Source organism: Trachurus japonicus, chromosome 12 (assembly GCF_045865225.1).
Source record: "Trachurus japonicus isolate A0001 chromosome 12, Traja_1.0".
In the NCBI taxonomy this organism is placed as follows: Eukaryota; Metazoa; Chordata; class Actinopteri; order Carangiformes; family Carangidae; genus Trachurus; species Trachurus japonicus.
In genome coordinates, this window is record NC_140918.1 from 1178415 (window position 1) to 1198797 (window position 20383).

The 20383-nt window shown below is 40.7% G+C and overlaps 2 protein-coding genes and 1 long non-coding RNA gene across 3 annotated transcripts; 2 read left to right on the forward strand and 1 right to left on the reverse strand.

Annotated features, from left to right (window-relative positions):
* The first annotated feature begins 359 nt into the window (after window positions 1–359).
* Window positions 360–1456, forward strand: LOC146976756 (uncharacterized). The gene is made up of 3 exons (XR_015037183.1): window positions 360–417; window positions 571–598; window positions 679–1456. It is a non-coding gene; the product is annotated as an uncharacterized LOC146976756 (long non-coding RNA).
* Window positions 1457–2818: 1362 nt separating this feature from the next.
* On the reverse strand, window positions 2819–7163 carry mrps24 (mitochondrial ribosomal protein S24). Its single transcript, XM_085792520.1, has 4 exons — window positions 6875–7163; window positions 5177–5242; window positions 4981–5092; window positions 2819–3255 (listed from the first exon to the last, which is right to left on the reverse strand). The coding sequence occupies exons 1-4, from the start codon at window positions 6914–6916 to the stop codon at window positions 2972–2974; spliced, it is 504 nt and encodes a 167-aa protein (XP_085648646.1). The 5' UTR covers window positions 6917–7163; the 3' UTR covers window positions 2819–2971.
* A 209-nt stretch (window positions 7164–7372) lies between these two features.
* Window positions 7373–16636, forward strand: nudcd3 (NudC domain containing 3). Its single transcript, XM_085792519.1, has 6 exons — window positions 7373–7753; window positions 9607–9938; window positions 11937–12069; window positions 12702–12848; window positions 14069–14257; window positions 16416–16636. The coding sequence occupies exons 1-6, from the start codon at window positions 7556–7558 to the stop codon at window positions 16524–16526; spliced, it is 1110 nt and encodes a 369-aa protein (XP_085648645.1). The 5' UTR covers window positions 7373–7555; the 3' UTR covers window positions 16527–16636.
* The last annotated feature ends 3747 nt before the right edge of the window (window positions 16637–20383 follow it).

A 20383-nucleotide genomic window follows, 5' to 3' on the forward strand; every position in this document is an offset into this window, starting at 1 on the left:
GGTCGCTAAAGGTTAAAGCTCAAATTTATAAAGTTTATCTCAAGAACTCCTTGAGGCAATTTCTACAAATTTACCACAAACGTTCACCAACATCTACAGAGGAAGTTTTATTATTATTATTCGATAGATAGATAGATAGATAGATAGATAGATAAACTTTATTGTCTGTCACGAGTGACAGAAATTCATCTTTGACAGGCTCAATAAAAACACTAAGAAACAAACAGACATTAAAAACAACAATGTTGTGCAATCATTCTAAAAAGGGGAGGGCGGGGGCTGTTAAAAGCAGCAGAATGTTCATTTCTTATTGTTCAGGATGGTTATTGCAGAGGGGATGAAGGATTTTTTGTAGATGTTTTTCCTGGCCAGTGGGACCTTATGGCGTTTGCCTGATGGCAGCAGCTGGAAGCAGTGGTGAAGGGGGTGGGAGGAGTCTTCTGTGATCAGGGTGGCCTTCCTGATCACAGACCGGCTATACAGTTCTGAGAGGGGGGTTTGTGGTGCTCCAATGATTTTGCTGGCCTGGTTAACTGTGCGGGAAAGTTTGATCTTGTGTTTGGATGAGAGGAGGCTGTACCAGGAAGAGATGTTGAAGGTGAGTAGGGATTCAATGAGGGACTGGTAGACCAGAGTTAAAACATGTGTGCTGACGTTGAAAGTCCTTAATTTCCTCAGCAGGTAGAGGCGCTGTTGTGATTTTTTAAAAATGGTGTCTGCATGCTGAGAGAAGGAGAGGCAGTTGTCCAGGTCAGTTCCAAGGTATTTAAAAGACTCAACCTGCTCCACCAGCTGACCCTGGATGCTGAGTGGTTTAAAAAAAGCAGTTGCTGACTCCCTTCTGCCCCCACAGCACAGCTCTTTGGTCTTCTGGACATTTAGCTCAAGACAAAGCTGGTTAAAAGTCTGTGCCAGGTTTTCAACAGCCTGCTGATACCGGTCCAGAGCAGTGGTGTCGGTCAGGTGAGCCACCAGGGCCATGTCATCCGCATATTTAAAAAGGCTGATCCCCTCGCTGTTACAGGTGATGTTGTTTGTGTACACAGAGAAGAGAACAGGAGATAAAACACAACCCTGGGGAACACCTGTGTTTAAAATCAGCTTCTTTGATTTAAAACCATTTAAAAGCACCTGTTGTGGCCTGTCATTTAGAAAATTCTTGATCCATAAAACCAGTGTGGGATGAACTTGGAGATCTAAAAGAGCATACAGCAGGGTGTCTATGTGCACAGTATTAAAAGCAGAGGAGAAGTCCATAAATAAGATCCTGGTGTGAGGGTGTGGAGAGTCCAGATGTTTAGTGACAGTATTCAGCAATGTGAGACTTGCGTCCTCGACACCCCTTTTTGCCCTGTAGGCAAACTGAAAAGGATCCATTTTGTGTGACAGCATTTTAGCCAGGAGGTCACACAGGACTCTCTCCATGCACTTGCACAGCACGGAGGTCAGGGCCACTGGTCTGTAGTCTTTCAGCTCCTTGGCTGGTGTTTTTTTGGGGATGGGAATTATGGTGGATTCCTTCCAATTATTAGGAACGTTTCCCGAATCCAAAAGGCACTGAAACAGTCTTGTGACCACTCCACCTAGCTGAGCAGAGCAGTCCTTAAGTACCCTGCCTCTGAGCTTGTCAGGGCCAGAGGCTTTATGTGGTTTGACCCGGCGAAGGATGGAGGTTACCTGCTGCTCGTTGATGGTGATGGCTGGGTGGGGGGAGATGGTGGTTGAGCAGTCAAAGTCGGATGGAGAGTTGTTGTTGAACCGGCCGAAGAAGATGTTGAGTTGTTCTGCAAAGGGGGCGGGGTCCGGACGGCTGGCCACTACGGGTTTGGCAACTCTGTCCATCATAATATTTAGACCCTGCCATGCTTCCCTTGCATTTCCAGATGTTAATTTTTGCTCCACCTTGTTCTTGTAGCTGATTTTTGAAAGCCTAGCCATCCTTCTGAACTCTTTCTCCAACTCCCTCACTCTGAGTGTGTCCCCTTGCAGGAATGCTGCTTTCTTTTGGACTAGGCAGATTTTCATGTCCCTTGTAACCCATTTTTTATTATTTGGGTGAATAGTTATCTGTTTAGTCTGTGTCACTGTGTCCTCACAAAAAGAAAAATAGGAGGTTAACACATCAGTAAGCATGTTGAGATCATTGCCACAGGTATCAAAAAACAAGTCCCAGTCTGTCAATTCAAAGCAGCCTTTCAGTGCTTCAGTTGTTTCATCATTCCAGACTCTTATTGTTTTTGTGATGGTTTCACCTGTCTTTAGCTTTGATCTGTATGTGGGAAGCAGATCACATCATTCATCATGTTTCTGTCTGAGTCGTCCTCCTTGAATTGAAGTTTATGAATAAAATTGATGAGTTTCCTTTTTAATTGGTCAATACTTATAATATCAACACTGGTAATAATGATAATCTTGCTTCATCAAACAGCTTCAGCTCAGACGACAGCAGGTTTAAACAAACTTAATAATTTTTACCTTTATTTTTGATTATTTATTTATTGATCTATTCATTTTTTGATTTTTGACTTACTTTTTTTTACATGCTGGAAGGCCAAACGGAAGACAAAGGTCATCTTTTGCTTCCACTGACATTGTAAATGCAAACTGGCACCTGTGCATATGTACGAATGTGGATGAGTCTGTATTGTTGAGTTTGTATTGATGTGTTGTTGTGGATGAGCTTGTATTATTGTTCTTGGTGGACTGCCGAACAGAATTGCCCTCTGGGATTAATAAAGTTGATTAAATCAAATCAAAGTGAGCTGGACCGGTTCTGTTCACATAAATAGAGTTTATTAACAGTTTCATGTTTGACACGTCAACGACACGTCAACGGTTTTATTTTCTTTCATTCTGAGAGTTTGTGTGACAAAAAAAAAGACATTTTTAGGGAAGTTGAAAACAGGAAGTGGCGTCATTTAGAGAGCGAGCAGGAATGGAGGTTAGTTCCCATCAGAGGTACTGGTACACATCAGAGGTACTTGTACACAGCCTTGTCCTGCAGCGTCTGGATCTCCAGCCTGACGGGACACTTGTAGAAGTGCGACAGCAGCGTCTCTGCGTAGCCGATCAGGAAGTAAAACTTCATTGGCTGCAGCTTCTGCAGCATCAGGGCGCAGACGACCAGCAGGTTCCCTCGCCGCTTGATCACGATCTCGTTGGCAAGGCAACCGTGGAAAGTCCCGAACATGAACCTGCGGAGGAAAACGTCCTCCACCGTCCGCTCCGACGCTCCGTCCTCGCCCTTCAGGTTACCTACAAATACATAAATACAGAAATACAACTCACACAGGAGATTCATGGCACGAGGGGAATACATACATAGATTAAAGCTTCAGTTGGTAACAATTATTCAGTCATATTTGCTGGAACTGTCACTATATTCTGATGGTCAGACATTAAATGAGTAATTTAGGACAAAATCCAACTCCTCTGGCTCCACCTACAGCCTGTAATCGTATTTGCCAAAATCCACCGCGCCCGACGATTCTCCACCAGTCAGGTAGAGGGAGCAGGAGGAGCAGCCAATCGCCGCTCCTACACGTCGTGCTATGGATACGGTACATCTTCTGTGGGTGCGTTTATGGCTACTTTGTGTGTGTCTGTGTGTGTGTGGGGCGCTTGGCAGAGGCAAAGACGGTTTATAAACTCTTTGGCAGAGGTTCATAAAGGGACCTGACGGAGTATTGTCTTGAAATTTCCGACCAAGTCGCTGAGTTTACTTTCACTTTCGTCAACTTACCAACTGGAGCTTTAACACGTTAGATATTTATGTGGATATGTATACTTTTTATATATTTTATGCATGTTGTATATATATAGAGAGAGATATAGATATTTATGTATATGTATATATTATATGGATGTTAATGTAATGTATGTATATGATATATTTATATGAATACTTGTGCCTACATATTATTAGCAATAAAGGGGTAGGATTTTTTTTTTTTAAGTGTATAGTTTTTAATATAACCTGATTTGTAATAAGGTTGAGGAAAAAATAAACTAAGCTTCAGCTTACACCTTTTCGTCTAAATGTCTATTCTACACTTTCTTTATTTACTTATTGTTTACTTTGATTTACATATTTCTTGTTTCGCCACTTTTTCTTAGACCTTGTCTCGATGCAGTATTTATGTTGAGCTGTAATTTCTATTGTAGAAACTAAACTACTCCTTTTTCGAGCTTGTGTGTATATGATTTGATGCAGGGTTCCTACAGCTTAAGCCAAGTTAAATTTAAGACTTTTTAAGACTTTTTTAAAGCCACTTGAAATGAAATTTAAAACCGACTTCATAATAAACACAAATGCAGAAAAAAAAAGAAAAACCCCACATCAATTCCATAGGGTTAGGGACAATTTGACCCACTTTCCTATGTGGTCCAAGGTAAAGTGACTGCTACATGAACATTGGATTGTGTCTCTTTCCAGCTGTCCTTTCAAAATAAATGTCTCTTTCCAGCTGTCCTTTCTAAATAAATGTCTCTTTCCAGCTGTCCTTTCAAAATAAATGCATAAAAAGTCAGGAAAAAAACAAAACACTGACTCGGGAGCTGGTGGTGGTGAGAGATTTAGCGTTGACGGCCGCCACTAACTTCTCTATGTCAGAATGTTACCAATTATTTAGAGATTTGAGACTAATTACAACCATAAAATCCCACTTATCATGTGTTAACATTTTTAAGACTTTGAAAAATTGATTGAAGACATTTTAATGCCAATTAAGGCCTTGTTTTTAGATGAATGAATTCAATGCCTTTTAAGACTTTTTAAGGATCCGTAAGAACCCTGTTTGATGATACTTTTATTTATTTATTTTAGACACATTTGAAATAAATAAATTCCTTCATTATGTGATGATCGCTTCCTTCTGCTACATGTGACGTGGACATGATGGTGTGTATGTAAACAGATGTAAGGAGCATGTGTGTGTGTGTGTGTGTGTGTGTGTGTGTGAGTGTTGAGCCGACACTCACTGCTGTGCTGGGACAACCATCCTTTGCGGTGGCCGATGTGATGAGGGTGAAGCGCCTGCTCGTAGGTCAGAGGCCGGTCTCCTTTCCCCACGCGGACACGAGCCGCTCGATTCTGACGACGACAGGAGAAATAAACATGAAACAAAACATCTTCAGACGCTGAGACGAGAGGAAACGGGGTGAACTCAGCCTTTACCTTACAGCACGCTGCAGTGACGTGGAGACCTCTGGTGCTCAGGGACGAAGCTCTGGGGAGGAAACTCTGGGGACGGAGAACCAGAGGAAACAGCATGAGAGTTAAAAAACACCAGATCAGAATGATGACATGAGGATAAATAAATGTTGAAATTTACAGGCATCATAAAAGTAGAAAGGTTATTTTGGATCACATTAAGCTCCAACAGTACAAGACTATGGCAGTTTCGCATTCGCACCATTACTGACCTCAGCCTTTTTAAATCGAAGCTAAAGACTTTTTTAGATTAGCATTTAACTCTGACTAGGGAAGTCCTGCTCTTAAGTCTACTTATTTTGCCTGTTTTTATTCTACTGTATGCACCTTTAGAGCCTTTAACACCCTGCAGCACTAGTAGCACTTTCTTGTGTCTTCTTGCAGCACTGTGGCACTTTCCTGGGTTTTTATGTATTGTTTTTATCTATTATTCTTATCTATTATTTTATTGCCTTGATGTAAAGCAATTTGGGTACCGTCTGGCTACTGTAAAGTGCTATACAAATACATTTTGATTGATTGATTGATTGATTGAGTTTGATGAATATATCAAAATTATCACATCAAACACATATGTGGATGGTTTTAATGTATTTATTTATTCCCTGTTTTATTGAATCACTCATTTATATGTTTTTCTGTTGAACAGGAAATATTTGATTTAACATTGTTTAACAGGGTAAGAAACTCATGTCATTTTATTTTTATTTTTAACTGTTTACATGAGGATTAACAAATGTTGAACTTTGTAGGCATCATAAAAGTATTGATTAGGTACATGGATAATAACAGCTAAAAACTCTGGTCATAACTTACAGTCACAGTTACACACATCGCACATGTTTTACTTTGCACTAAAATCAACACTGCCAATTTGTTGTATACACTTTTGTACATTACATTTTATGTGCTATTGCTATTTTATTATGTATAATTTGTTCTTTATATTCTTATCCTATATGTTGTTATTGTCACTGTGTGTAATGCTGCTGCTGCACTGTCATTTCCCAGCTTGGGATCAATAAAGTCTGTCTATCTATCTATCTATCTATCTATCTATCTATCTATCTATCTATCTATCTATCTATCTATCTATCTATCTATCTATCTATCTATCTATCTATCTATCTATCAACTGTGATACAGTACATGGAGCTTCTACTGAATTAGACTGTGGCAGTTTGATTATTATGTCACAATTAGGATGACGATTAAAAGACAAGTATAGATTATTTTAATGTATTTATTATTTTACCTGTTTTATTGAATCACTCTATTGTTTATTGGGCAACATGTGATTTAATATAGTTTGACAACAGGATATGAAACTCATGTGTTGCACACAGAATCTACAGCTAATGCTAATTCTCCATATACAGAGACGATTTAAAGAGAGAAAACATCAAACTAACTACAAACATAGTTATTTTTACACATAATGTTTCATGCACAAGTTGCTCAGTTTAAAAAGACAAACAGATTTCATAAAGATTAAATATGACAGAGCTGTTGACAGGGAGCAGCTCAGAGAAGAGCTAACTGAAGCTAACTAGCTGCGTTTAAATGAACTTCTGCCTTTAAATTAACAACGTTATATGTCATATATCAACACGACGTGACAGTAATGTGATGAATATTAAACATTAGAGTAGTTTTCCTCACCAGTAGCCTCGCCACGCCGCTGCTGCTCAAGGACACCGCCATGTTTTCTGAGTGTTGTTGGTTAGCGCGCTGTGCTAACAGAGCTAACAGAGCTAACACTGGTCTCTAATGGGGTTGTTTTACTGTGAAGTCGCGGTTTTTAAACTGAATTAACTTTCTTTAGTCATCACGATTATTTAAATTCCCGTTAAAATGACAATTCTTTGTTTATTCAGTGAAAACAGCTCCAGCAAACTGGAACTGTTTATTCGGTAACTGGGCCTGTGTTTCCACCGGACGACTGTTGAAACGTACCGACCGGAAAGAGAAAAATAAAACTATAAAACTAACTTTTTGAAAGATTTGTGTTTAATACGTGGCATAAAAATAATATTAGTGTGATTTTAATAAAATAAAATATCGTTATACATAGTTATTAATGCTTATGTATCAATATTTTTGTCTATTTTACATATTTCCAACGGCTGTGCACTTTATTTTGAAAACCCGGGACCGGAAGTGTTGTTATTGTTCTGGAAAGCGACACAGAGACGTGAGGAAACGTTGCTCAGAGCTGCTTATTTTTAACTTTTATGTCTTGACGCAGGGTTTTTTTTTTTTTTAAACACTTTCTCCGTTACACCGACAGTTAAACACGGTAAACGGTCGGTGTGAAGCCGGTTAGAGCCGGTTAGAGCCGTAATGGCGTCGCCGCTGCAGATGACAGAGATGTACGACAACGCGCTGCTGGGCATCCTGCAGCATGTGGGAAACATCCAGGACTTTCTCAACATTTACTTCGGCTTTTTGTACCGGAAAACCGACTTCTACCGACACCTGTCGAGCCCCACCGACAAGATGGGCTTCCCCCCCGGCGTGGCGGAGAAGATGGTGTTAAAGGTGAAGTCTGACACAGTAGTAATAATGATAATTTAGTAGTGTAATATTGACCGTCACTGCAGCTGTGGTGGAGAAGAGCGGATAAAGTTACACAGCAACTAAAATTACACGTGTTAACAGGGATATTTGTGCCACTGTGCATTGATTTGCAGTGTTAGCATTAACACAGGAAGTAGAGGTGTGTCTGTATTTACATGCATGTGAGCATAAAGTCTTTGTATACAACAACTGAAGAGAACCACTTCAAACTGATCAGTTTCTCTGGTTTTCACCATTTATATGTTTGTGTTTGACTGAAATAAAGCACTTTTGTTTTAACCTATAAACCCCTGACAACAATTCTCCCAAATTTGAAATAAAATATTGTCATTTAGAGCATTTATTAGCAGGAAAAGTTCCTGTGTTTTCAGACCTTGAATAATAATAATGCAAAGAAAACAAGTTCATATTCATTTTTGTATATATGCGGATGGTTTTAACGTATATACTTATTCCCTCTCTGGTTTTTACCATTTATAAGTTTGTGTTTGACTAAAATAAAACACTTTTGTTAAATCTATATAAACTACTAACAACATTTCTCCCAAATTTGAAATAAAATATTGCCATTTGGAGCATTTATTAGCGGATTAGAAAATGACTAAAACGTCTCAGTGTTTTCAGACCTTGAATAATAATGATAATGCAAAAAAAAAAGTGCATATTCATTTTTTTAATACAATACAACTCTTTAACTTAGGAAGAGTTCAGAAATCAACATCGGTGGAATAATCCTAGTTTTTAATCGTAGCAGTGGTTTTTATCACTGTGTGAGCAAGAATCATCCTAACCCTCATTGACAATGTTTATATTAAAGGCTTTTACTGTATTGGTCCAGAAAACTTCCTGTGTGTCGTTATAATAGTTCCCCAGCTCAGTGGAGACTTGAGATTTTCCTCATGTTGTGTCACACTCATGAGCTTCCTACCTCTTTGTTTCTCCACCATCACTTCATCTCAGTCAGACGATCATCGATCCCGACTCTGCTTTGTTCATGTAAAAGCCGATATAAGGCAGGACGTTGTGCAGTGAGGTGGATATGAGTGTGTTAAAGGGATATATCACCCAAAATTGAAATTTCACTCATTATCTCCTCCCCCTCATGTGGACTAAGGGCTGGGAGAAGTTTCAGAGTCCTCCGTGGCTTCTCTGAGTTACAGGGGGTCTCAGCGTAGCAGTGCATGTCCATATAACGGTTGCAAATGGATACCAACTGTCTTCGTAACAAAAAGACACACCAAAAAACATCCAGATACCTCCATGCTGCTCGTATGTAATGTCCCTCTGGTATTGAAGCCCCGACATGAGAAATTGTCCCAAAAAAATTAAATGAGTCTATATTTCAATCTTGTTTTGTAGCGGAAGCTTCTCGAAGCTCCTCTTCCCAGTTCGTCAAATTTGGACAAACCAGGGTCCGTCCGCTTCCCAGTTCGTTCCAATTTTTTTTTTGTAATTCAAGTTTTTATTTCTTTTATCTCTGCTGTATGACAGTAGAACATTTTACATTTTCAGACATCTTATGCATGTTACATGTAGCGTCAGTGGCATAGCAAGTTCGTCCAAATTTGACGAACCGGGAAGAGGAGCTTCAAGAAGCGTCCGCTACAAACAAGCTTGAAATATATATTTATTTAATTTTTTTCGGGACAATTTCTCATGTCGGACATTACATACGAGCAGCATGGAGGTATTTGGATGTTTTTTGGTGTGTCTTTTTGTTACGAAGACAGTTGGTATCCATTGACAACCGTTATATGGACATGCACTTGGGTGAACTATCCCTTTAATGAATAAATGTCCCGTTCCGTCCTCAGACCTTCAGGCTGTTTGAGAAGGTGGCGGATCAGGACCGAGAGCGGCGGCTGAGCGAGCTGCAGAAGAGAGAGGAGAGTCGGAGCGTTCCTCCGGCCGTCCGGGAGCTGGAAGTTTCCTCTGATGCTCAGGAGGAGGAGACGAGGACGGAGGAGAAGGAGGAGAAGGAGAAAGAGGAGGAGAAGGAGGCTGCAGCGCTCTCAGCTCCTGCAGCATCAGCAGCTCCCGTTGTCAGCCATCAGCCCGACAGCAGCGGTGGTGTTGGGGGTCGAGGACCGGCAGCAGATGGAGACCAGGAAGCTGCTGCAGCATCCGGCTCCAAACCACCAGGACCGTGAGTTACAGCTGTAAAGAGATGTTCCTCTGTAAATTTAAAGGGATTGTTCAACATTTTGTCAAACTGGCCCATTGCCATAACCCCTATAGTCATAGCAGTAGGTTCGTTACCTTTAATTGTCGGTGCAAGCTATTTTTAGAACGGCGGAGCAGAGCCGTGAGCTGCTCAGAGCTACGCTACGGAGGCTCATTATGGGATTTCTTGGTTTCCCTCATCAAACTCATCAAATACACAATCCAACAACTCCACAACGCTCTGGTGGACAAGTTGTGAGCTGCACATTCACCACGCTATGAGATAATAACACAACGTTACCACACAGAGTTGTTTTAGAGGGAAATTCATGCAAAACCTCTGATGCACGTTGCCTTCAGGGACAGTTTTTCATCAACAGTCTCTGTATTTCCCTCTAAAACAACTCTGTGTGGTAACGTTGTGTTATTATCTCATAGCGTGGTGAATGTGCAGCTCACAACTTGTCCACCAGAGCGTTGTGGAGTTGTTGGATTGTGTATTTGATGAGTTTGATGAGGGAAACCAACAAAGAAATCCCATAATGAGCCTCCGTAGCGTAGCTCTGAGCAGCTCACGGCTCTGCTCCGCCGTTCTAAAAACAGCTTGCACCGACAATTAAAGGTAACGAACCTACTGCTATGACTATAGGGATTATGGGCAATGGGCCAATTTGACAAAATGTTGAACTATCCCTTTAACCAGAGACTTTCTGTATTTGAACTAAACTGACACAAATTAGACCACGGACCCCCATTGGACAACATTTTGAAGCAAACACCAGAAATACACAAATATTTGTTCTGAGACTGAAGAACGTTACTTTTTTTGGTCAATGTACGTTCAAATTAGGGCCACTGGCGTGAATTTTTGGAAATATTATAGGGTCATTTCTGAAAAAAAAGTGATAAGATTTCTAAAAATAAATAAATAAAAAAGTTTTAAATTTCTCAAAAAAAGTTTTTAAAAAAATTCTAGAAAAAGTGGGTAAGTTTATACAGCCTATATATATATATATATATATATTAAAGGGATAGTTCACCCTAGAATGATATTTCGCTCATTATCTACTCACCCTCATGTTGACTAAGGGCTGGAAGAAGTTTCAGATTCCTCCGTGGCTTCTCTGAGTTACAGGGGGTCTCGGCATAGCAGTGCATGTCCATATAACAGTTGCAAAGGGACACCGGAGCTCTTCGTAAAAAAACACACACAAAAAAACATCCAAATACCTCCATGCTGCTCGTATGTAATGTCCGTCTTGTGCTGAAGCCCCAAATTGCGTAATTGTCCCGAAAAAAATTAAATAAGTCTATATTTTAAGCTTGTTTGTAGCGGAAGCTTCTCGAAGCTCCTCTTCCTGGTCCGTCCAAATCTCGCGTGATTCGCAGTAACCGCACTGACGCATACTGACGCCGGCGCAAATCACGCGAGATTTGGACGGACCAGGAAGAGGAGCTTCGAGAAGCTTCCGCTACAAACAAGCTTAAAATATAGACTTATTTAATTTTTTTCGGGACAATTACGCAATTTGGGGCTTCAGCACAAGACGGACATTACATACGAGCATCATGGAGGTATTTGGATGTTTTTTTGTGTGTGTTTTTTTACGAAGAGCTCCGGTGTCCCTTTGCAACCGTTATATGGACATGCACTGCTACGCCGAGACCCCCTGTAACTCAGAGAAGCCACGGAGGAATCTGAAACTTCTTCCAGCCCTTAGTCAACATGAGGGTGAGTAGATAATGAGCGAAATATCATTCTAGGGTGAACTATCCCTTTAATAAAATCACAAAAAAGGTTTTACAATTCTAGAAAAAAGTGGAAAACCTTTTTAAAACTTGGGAAAAAGCTATACATTTCAAGAAAAAGGACCCCCTTGAACTCTCTCAAGGACCACACTTTGTTAGGCCATGGGTTAAACTTACAGTGGAATGTCCCTTTAAGTTTATTGTTGGTCCAACTCCTGTGTGTTGTGTTCAGGGACCATGGGAGCGTCCGGGCCGAGGCCGACAGCTACAACGGGGCGGTGAGAGAAAACTACAGCTGGTCTCAGGACTACACGGACGTGGAGGTCCGGGTGCTGGTCCCCCCCACGGTGGTGAAGGGCCGACAGGTAAACAGCTGCATAACACCTGACTCACCCAGGGATGTCACCGTTACTTGTTTTAGCAATTAATCATGGTATTAAACGCCACAATTATTTAATCGTAAAGATTCTTAAATACCGTCACTTTCACAAAAATTTGATGTTGGAACATTATCGGCAGATGTGGCACAAAAATAAAGGTGAATGCTCAGATACTGGTCCATTTAACTAACGTAACACTGAATTGGCAGGAATTTAAATGTTAGAGTGTCATTTTTAATTAAAAAAAAGCAAAACAAAACAAAAAACGATCAAAATAAATGTAAACATTTGGTATAGATGACAATTTATGACCTGAATATTTCAAACATTTCCCCTGGGGGTTAAGAATTGGTCATATATTAATAGATACTTGAAATATTTTGTGTAAACAATGAATAATGTAATTATATTTTGACTATATTTGATTTTACACATTCATAGTGTTGTGAAATGAATTAAAGCATAATAATCATAGTACCGTGATTATTTCTCTGACAATAATCGTACCAAGAACATGTATAATGGTGACATCCCTAGTTGAACCTCCTGTGTAACATCTGTCTCATGGACTCGGTTCACTGATCGCCGTCTTGTCTCCTTGTGTGATCTGATCCCAGGTCAGCGTCAGTCTGCAGACCAGCAGCATGCGGGTCAGCGTGAAGGACGGCGTCGCCGCGGAGACGACGCTGATGGAGGGAGAGTTCACGCACAAGATCAACACGGAGGACTCACTGTGGAGCCTGGAGCCGGGCAGCTGCGTGGTGGTCAGTGAACGCACCACGACACCAAACCCACTAAAGCCAGGGACACACCGGGTCCTCGTCTGTTTGGTGTGTTCCTCTCCGTCGGGACTCGTCGGCCGTCGGGAGAGTAGACTCGTCGGGTGCTCTGATTGGCTGTGTGCTAGCTATGGCGATTCTGATTGGCGGTGCCCTAAGCGAATCAGCGCGGTGTGTGGGAGGGACGGAAGTGACCACAGTAAACAAACGGTGTCCTAGCCTGTCCTACAGTAAAAAATGGCACACGAAATAAAAAGAGGAGTAAAGCAATATATTAAGCGGCAATATATATATATATTTAAGCATCAAAGATGTTCAACCAAACCCACATAGTTTGAAACAACGTTCAAAACACACACAGCCAGTGTCACAACTAAGCATCTAAAGTCCACTAGCTTAATGCTAAAGCATAATGTAAAACACCATAGACGGGCTAACAGAAATTAGCATCGGCTATCGTCAACCGAGCCACAGCAGTAAAGCTGCTAAAAACTGTTTAAATTTTAACATGTGGCTGGTTAAATTGTTTTTGGGAGATTAATGTTGTCTCATTGATGAAATTTAACAACTGTGGCAGTGGCATTAGTTTGTTTGAATGAAAAGTGAGCAGGGCTGCTTCTGGGCTACGGACTGAAATCACCACATTAATGTAAATAAATAAATACATGTTTTACAATGAACCGATCAGTGTAATACATCTTATTTTGTTAGGCCAACATGGTTACTGTACATGGCAAAGATTATTACTACTTTATGACTTGAATTAGGGTTGTGAACGATAAACCGATGCGACCGGATATGCTTGGGGATATATATTTGAAAAGAAAATATTGTAGGCCTACTGTAGTACTACTGTAAGATAGTCACTTTCATAGAATTCTTCATTTTATAAAATATCTACAACAAATATTAACCGTAGAATCGAATCGTCCTACACTGTATCGAATCGAATCGGTCTGTAATAAAAGGATATCGTTTTTGAATCGAATCGTAATCTGTGTATCTAGATTCATATTGAATCGTTTATCACAGAGAGATGTGCAACCCTACTTAGAATTGGTCTGTATTTCTAGTCCTATCGCCACTCAATCGCTCTGGTCGGCAGTCGTCGTGGCGATGTGTTCCTGGCTTGAACCTCAACACAACCAGAGGAGAAACGACGACAACTCTTCCCTTTAACTCTCCGCTCTGATTGGCTCCTGCAGCTGTCGCTCAACAAAACCTCTGAGGTTTGGTGGAACGCCGTGCTGAAAGGAGAGAAGGAGATCGACGTCAACCAGATCAACCGCGAGCGCTCCATGGCGACGGTGGACGAGGAGGAGCACGCCGTCCTGGACAGACTCACCTTCGACTACCACCAGAAGCTGCAGGGGAAACCGCAGAGTCATGAAATGGTGAGGAGCTGAGTCACAATCTGACATCACTACAGCGTTTTATTTATTTAGTTAGTAAACAGATTTTAACCCTTTACCTACTGAGATAGAGACAGCGCTATGTTTACTATGTGCGGAGTATTATTACTGTAACTCTGTCATGGTTTGTCCAATCAGACAGAGAGCTGAGAAGTTGTGCTTTCTTTTCTTTTTTTATAATTCTTTTTTATTTATTTCTTCAGTTCATCCACACGCACCAAAAAACAACAAAAAATACATAACAAAATAAAATAAAAAAACACATAAAGGACAAAGCATACCTTCTCATGTGTACATACAATGGGCAACACGCTGCTAGATGCTACCACTGGCAATCAAGTCAGCAACAACAACCCAATACAAGTATCCAGTGGGCAATAGCAAACAACCAAGAACATTCAATAATAGTAGAAGTAACAACAATAATAAAGGGAAAAAACAAAAAAAAACAAAAATACAAACAGCTATTTCACCAAATTTAAAGTAAACTAACCTATTATCGATCAGCGAATTGTTAAAAATAAATAAGTAATAACATAAAAATGAAAAAAGGCAAAAAAAATACAAATAAAAAATAGGAGAAACAAAAAGCAGGAGCAAATAAACTCAAATAAACAACAAAAACATCCATAGAGGAAGAAAAAAAACAAAAGAAGAGAAGTTGTGCTTTCTGTCTATATTATATTATATTATATTATATTATATTATATTATATTATATTATATTATATTATATATATTACCGTAATGTGCGTAGTTTCATTTTGGAAGGAGGGAGAACGGACAGAGCTACAGTGGAGAAGTGAAAGACATAGAGCAGAAGATGTATAGTTTGATCCTGCGGTGTGTTGTATTGTATATAGTTTGGTTTTGCATTTCTCCACCTGTGAATAGAGTTCACTTCTGGACTTTTTTCTTTGTAAACCCCGAGTCCTAGACTAAAAAAAAAAATACTAAGATTGATTCTCAACATGTAGGTTCCCATTTCAAATGTCAAATCAAACCTTCATGTGCAAAACATTCAAACTATTTAAACTGCTAATACTTCCATACCATGTGCAATTATCATTTACCAGATGTGAAAATGTCAAGTTAAAGTACTCCAAAGCATTCAGACACAGGGCATTTTCAATAACAAAAATATGTCCAAATGGCCATGTTTAGCCTCAGTAGGTAAAGAGTTAATTTTCATAATCATGAAGTGATGAAGTGTCGCTGCATGGCTCCAAGGCCGTGATTCAAAGTGAGGGAAACGGAGGTCGAGGGAACTAAATACAACTAACAGGTGGAGGTGTAGTCATCAGTAGGAGCTCCGCCCCACAAATTAAAGGAATAGTTACTCAAAATTGAAATTTCCCTCATTATCTCCTCCCCCTCATGTGGACTAAGGGCTGGGAGAAGTTTCAGAGTCCTCCGTGGCTTCTCTGAGTTACAGGGGGTCTCGGCGTAGCAGTGCATGTCCATATAACGGTTGCAAATGGATACCAACTGTCTTCGTGACAAAAAGACACAAATCTCGCGAGATTTGGACGGACCAGGAAGAGGAGCTGCCGTTATAAACAAGCTTGAAATATAGACTTATTAAATTTTTTTTCGGGACAATTTCTCATGTCGGGGCTTCAATACAAGATGGACATTACATACGAGCAGCATGGAGGTATTTGGATGTTTTTTGGTGTGTCTTTTTGTTACGAAGACAGTTGGTATCCATTTGCAACCGTTATATGGACATGCACTGCTACGCCGAGACCCCCTGTAACTCAGAGAAGCCACGGAGGACTCTGAAACTTCTCCCAGCCCTTAGTCCACATGTGGGGGGGGGGGATAAGGAGTGAAATTTCAATTTTAGGTGAACTATTCTTTTAAGCGACAGATGAATAAAGAACCTGGATAATAAAGTTCAATGCCTAAAGACCCTGAGTGAAGCTTTTAATCTCCATCTCTGTAAAAAAAAACTCCTGACAGCAGCAAATCGTCTCGACGTGTTGATCTGTGTCTCATGAACATGAGGAGGTTTGAGTCTGAAGGAGTTTCTGCCTCTCCTCTAGGTGGCGCTGTGTCTGTATCAGAGGGAACGCTTCATGTTTAACTCACCTGCTGTCTTCCTGTGTGTGTGTGTGTGTGTGTGTGTGTGTTTCCAGAAAGTGCACGAGATGCTGAAGAAGGGCTGGGACGCCGAGGGCTCTCCGTTCAGAGGGCAGCAGTTCGACCCGTCCATGTTCGACATCCCGCCCAGCGCCGTCCAGTTCTGAGCCTCAGACCAGCACAGACAGGAACAGAAACTCAGACTCACACTCAACTCAGCCAAATATGAACTGAATCCGCTTCCTCACAGGAACGGTTGAAATAAAGTCACGTTGACCTGCTGCTCTGTTGTGTCGGAGGTTTGTGTTTCGAGCTGAGGAGGAGGAGGAGGAGGAGGAGGAGGAGGAGGAGGAGGAGGAGGAGCAGCTGTGCCTTCATGTCTCAACCTGCTCTTATTTCATCTTCACTATCATACCAGAGTCCAAACTGTCTGCTTCACTTTCATCTTCCTCAGTGTTTGAGCAGGATTCAGAAAATACCAATGATGATAATGATGATGATAATAATAATAATAATAATAATAATAATAATAGGTAGGCAAGGCAATTTAATTTGTATAGCCCATTTTACCACCAGTTTGTCTCAAAAGGCTTCACATGGCATCATAACAACATCCTCTGTCCTTAGACCCCCACATGGACTGAGGAAAAACTCCATGGAAAACCCTTTAGTGTTCATTTTTTCAGATTTGAGACGTGGTTTACAAAAGCCCAGAGCTGTTTACTGGGCGCTGGGTATTGCCAAGGACCTCACGATACGATACGCATCACGATACTTGAGTCACGATACGATACGATATTGCGATATCCAAATTTTGCGATATATCGCGATATATTGCGATATTCTACATAGTTCACTGAAAAATGTAAAAGGCATTATGCATCTTAAAATCCGAGTTGTATGTACATCAGACGATAGTGATAATTCATGGGACAAACTGAGTCAAAACAATGTAATTCAAATTATCCATGCCAAGTGCAAGTTACAACAACATATTTCAATTGGATTTACGTCTGAAACGTGATTTATTATTTGAAAAAAAAAATTGAAAAAAATTTTTTTTTGAAAAAAAATATCGATATTTAAAGCAGATATCAGTGGAATGTTTTTGTTAATATAAGTCCTAAATAGTCCTATTTTCCGTCAGCAATCACTTACATGAAGTATTTCAGCCTAAACACGAGTCTCTCCGTCACTCTGCTCTGCTGTAACCCGAGGAGAAAATTTTCCTTGTGGGATACAAGTGTTATCCAATGAGGAGAGAGAACGGCATGAAGGGCTGTGTGTGCAGCCAAGGGATGCGCGTGAATGTGGTGACGTAGCACGAGGACCAATTGATGCCTGACAAGGGCGGGGGCTGCTAACTCATGGTGCGTTCAAGGAAACTCGTACTTTGTGTTTTTCCTTCCTGTGAAGTCATACCAGTTCGATCTGGTACGAGTTCACGGGTCGGAAGTTACGAGTGGCCGTTATAGGGAACTTTCACAGACAACAGGACGGTAAAAACACGAGCTACGGGTTACCTGGAACGCTACCAAGTCGTAGTTGTGACTTGAAGCTGTAACTTACGGTTTCAAAAGCCTGCCTTGAACACAGCATTAGCCGAAACGGCCGTGCCATGATATCTGCTTTAAATATCGAATATCGATATCGTATCGCGGTATAAAGTATCGCGATATATTGCCATATCGATATTTTTGCCCACCCCTAGGCGCTACGAATGTCTATCCAATGCGTCTGTATGTAGCTTATACCCACTCTGGAGCGACGTCATCGTCTTGGTGCCCCCTCCTCCCCCTCCCCCCTTTTGTGATTGGCTCCCTCGCTATGGGGGAAAAATATAGGTCCATGGTTGCCAGGAACATGAGGCGCGTTTCCACTGCAGGAACTTGGGGGTGATTTTGGTGCAGGTCTCCACTGCAGGAACCTCCCCCACAGGGCTGAACTCTATTACTCTAGTAATCTATTACTCTAGTCCACCAGTAATCTATAGGCGTGTCTCCACTGCAGAAAACCTCCCCCACAGGGCCGTTTACAGGAACCTTTACGGGGCCGAACGGAGTCCCTGCCTGGGGGTAGGTACTCGGATCGGCCCTGAAGAAGTCCCGGTGGGGCTTGAGATTTACTCTGTGCTGATTGGTCAGACTCAAAGCAGGATCATGTGACGCTAAGAGAAAGCCCCGAAATAAGCGGCATTTTTATAACCCAACGTTACTAAAAATGGAAAAACGGCCGGAAAAAAGAGAGAATAACTCAATAAAAGACGAGAGTAACAGTAGGCCTGGTAAAAAAAAATAGGCGATCGCGGGATTACGTGACGATCGAGACGCCATTTTTTTTAAAGAAAGCTCTATGACAATGAAAAATGAACAATGAAAAACAACAACAAGAGCAGTAAAAAAAAAAAAAAAAAACGCTGCACAACGACCACGCAATGATGGAAACTGTAGCAACCGGATGCAGGGCGAGAGAGACAGGCCTTTCTGTCAAAATAAAAGCACCAAGCTGATAAAATGCAGTGAAACTTTTTAATCTAAGGAATATAATTTATCAGAAAATTCCAGAGCCATTAAGTTGATTAACATTTTTATTTAATTGTATTACAAGTTAATGTCTATTTTATAAGTTTTATGTTGGTGAACACTTTCACTTTGGTGAATTTGGTGATTTCCGTCTCCGCTAGAAGACGGGAACCAGAATGCAGACAGAATTCAGAGTTAACAGAAACCAGGCTCTTCTCCTCTCTGAAGAGCCTGGTGACGCGGCTAGGAATACCTATGGTTGGTCTGTGGTCTAATTTGTTATTTGAGAACCACTGTAGTAGAGAATTGTTCATAAATATCAAATATCATTTGTAGATTCCTAATCAATGAAGCCATGAGCTTGACGTTCTCCTCCCTCGTAACATCCACTTCAAAGGCAAAAAAAAACTCCACACGATTCTTTCGTTCCTTTTCATAGTTTACTCCAAGAAAAATAAAGCAATTTACAATAATCCAGCATGACAAAAATATAAAAGGCCAGAGCAAAAGATTTAGAAAATGCTGAGCAAAGGCAGAGGTCAAAAAACTGTGTGGCTCAACTCCATGACGACTGACCTGACTGACTGCTTCACGTGAATCACGCACACACATATCAATCCGCATTAAAGGTTACATGTGTGATTTTTTAACTTGTAAACATCCACACATTTTTAAGTGAAATGAATTAAGTAGTAACTTATTAATATTAACTGTTCCCCTGTAATAATGTAAATAACCCATTTCTGTGCGCCGCGGACATGCACGGTTCCCTACGTTGCTGTGTCAGGCAGGTGTTTAACGGAGCTCTGCCCCGTTTCAGAGGTGAAGGAAGCCCTGAGTGGAAAGACGTCGCCTCCGCCATGTAGAATGTGTTCAACTAAAGTGAAACTAACACATTATAGAGGCCTATATGTCCGTTACACACTGAATGAACAATCCCATGTCTTTATTTATTCAGTTTATTTTAATAGTAATAATTATGACTAACATTCAGTGAAGACCTAAAATTCAGTATCTCTAAAATTGAAACATTGCAATGGATTTTTTTTTTTTTTAAGCATTTTTAATATAGAAATGTTGGCCTTCTGAAAACTATGTCCATCTATATGCACCCAATACTTGGTTTGGGTTGAACTACTGGAAATTGACTTTTCCGTGATATTGTAATGTAATCTTTTGTTAATGCGCTCCCGACAATTCCTCTCTTTTTTGGTCCTGAACCGTTTTGCATCCCTGGTGTCAACTTAAATTATTATCCAAATACTAATCAACTAAAATAGCATTTAGGCTCCTATAGTATTATTGATTATTACTGAGACTTAAAGGCCCAGTCTGTAAAATGTTGGTAAAGCTGTGGCATCCAGCGTTCATCTTCTAGTTTGCAGCATTCACCCCTCTCCCGTGGGCAAAGTGACGGTGGCCTCCGAGGACCAAACACCTTGTTCACCAGGACTGAGATGACTGGGAGTATTTCAGGAGCGATGAGATGAAGATCTAAACCA

Coding starts and splice junctions, on each gene's coding strand:
- mrps24 (XM_085792520.1), bottom strand. CDS start 6,916: ATGGCGGTGTCCTTGAGCAGCAGCGGCGTGGCGAGGCTACTG. Junction 5,243..6,874: donor GCGGCGTGGCGAGGCTACTG/GTGAGGAAAACT, acceptor CTCCGTCCCCAG/AGTTTCCTCCCCAGAGCTTC. Junction 5,093..5,176: donor TCACTGCAGCGTGCTGTAAG/GTAAAGGCTGAG, acceptor TGTCGTCGTCAG/AATCGAGCGGCTCGTGTCCG.
- nudcd3 (XM_085792519.1), top strand. CDS start 7,556: ATGGCGTCGCCGCTGCAGATGACAGAGATGTACGACAACGCGCTGCTG. Junction 9,939..11,936: donor GGCTCCAAACCACCAGGACC/GTGAGTTACAGC, acceptor TGTTGTGTTCAG/GGACCATGGGAGCGTCCGGG. Junction 14,258..16,415: donor AACCGCAGAGTCATGAAATG/GTGAGGAGCTGA, acceptor GTGTGTTTCCAG/AAAGTGCACGAGATGCTGAA.